At 41.2% G+C, this 775-nt stretch overlaps 1 protein-coding gene across 1 annotated transcript in view; it reads right to left on the minus strand.

Annotated features, from left to right (window-relative positions):
- The window catches only part of LOC107565304 (DNA repair protein XRCC1-like), a 33,445-nt gene extending 32,676 nt beyond the window's left edge, over positions 1–769 (minus strand). Inside the window, exon 1 of the mRNA XM_016250525.1 lies at positions 679–769. Coding sequence (XP_016106011.1) covers positions 679–729 — 51 coding nt within the window. The 5' untranslated portion in view covers positions 730–769. The remainder of the gene's footprint in view (positions 1–678) is intronic.
- Between the last annotated feature and the right edge of the window lie 6 nt (positions 770–775).

The following is a 775-nucleotide window of genomic DNA, read 5'->3' on the forward strand; positions in this document are numbered from 1 at the left end:
ATACCGATATATCGGCGACATATTTGCCCATACCGATATATCGGCGACATATTTGCCAATACCGATATATCGGCGACATATTTGCCCATACCGATATATCGGCGACATATTTGCCAATACCGATATATCGGTGACATATTTGCCAATACCGATATATCGGCGACATATTTGCCCATACCGATATATCGGCGACATATTTGCCAATACCGATATATCGGTGACATATTTGCCAATACCGATATATAGGCGACATATTTGCCAATACCGATATATCGGCGACATATTTGCCCATACCGATATATCGGCGACAGGCTCATATCGGCCAATAATATCGGCTAAACGATATATCACTCGGGCTCTAACACAAACACACAGTGCTTTTATTTACACGTGTCAAACTAGTTTCATGATTCTTCCTCATCTTGAGACTCGTGTTCAGACGGATGTTTTAACAGCAGCTCTCATTTAAACCTCAGTGTAAAACAGAATTTGAGTTCAATGAATCAAACTCAAAACCCTTAATTCCAGCAGTCTCCGGACCCGTATACACAGACTTCTCGGGTTTGCAGATTACAGTGCGTTGATTGCAAAGCGGCCTTCGGGTTTTGAAAAGCCACTTCTTACTGCTATTAAACTTCTTACTGTTATTAAAAAACAAAACACAAACAGACGACTTACGCTGTCCTCACTGCTGCATGACACGACATGCTTGAGTTTGATTTCAGGCATGTTTTTCAAGTTACACACTCGCTTCTGGTCTCATAAAACCTGAAAA

Source organism: Sinocyclocheilus grahami, unplaced genomic scaffold (assembly GCF_001515645.1).
Source record: "Sinocyclocheilus grahami isolate Dianchi unplaced genomic scaffold, SAMN03320097.WGS_v1.1 scaffold992.1, whole genome shotgun sequence".
Lineage (NCBI taxonomy): Eukaryota > Metazoa > Chordata > Actinopteri > Cypriniformes > Cyprinidae > Sinocyclocheilus > Sinocyclocheilus grahami.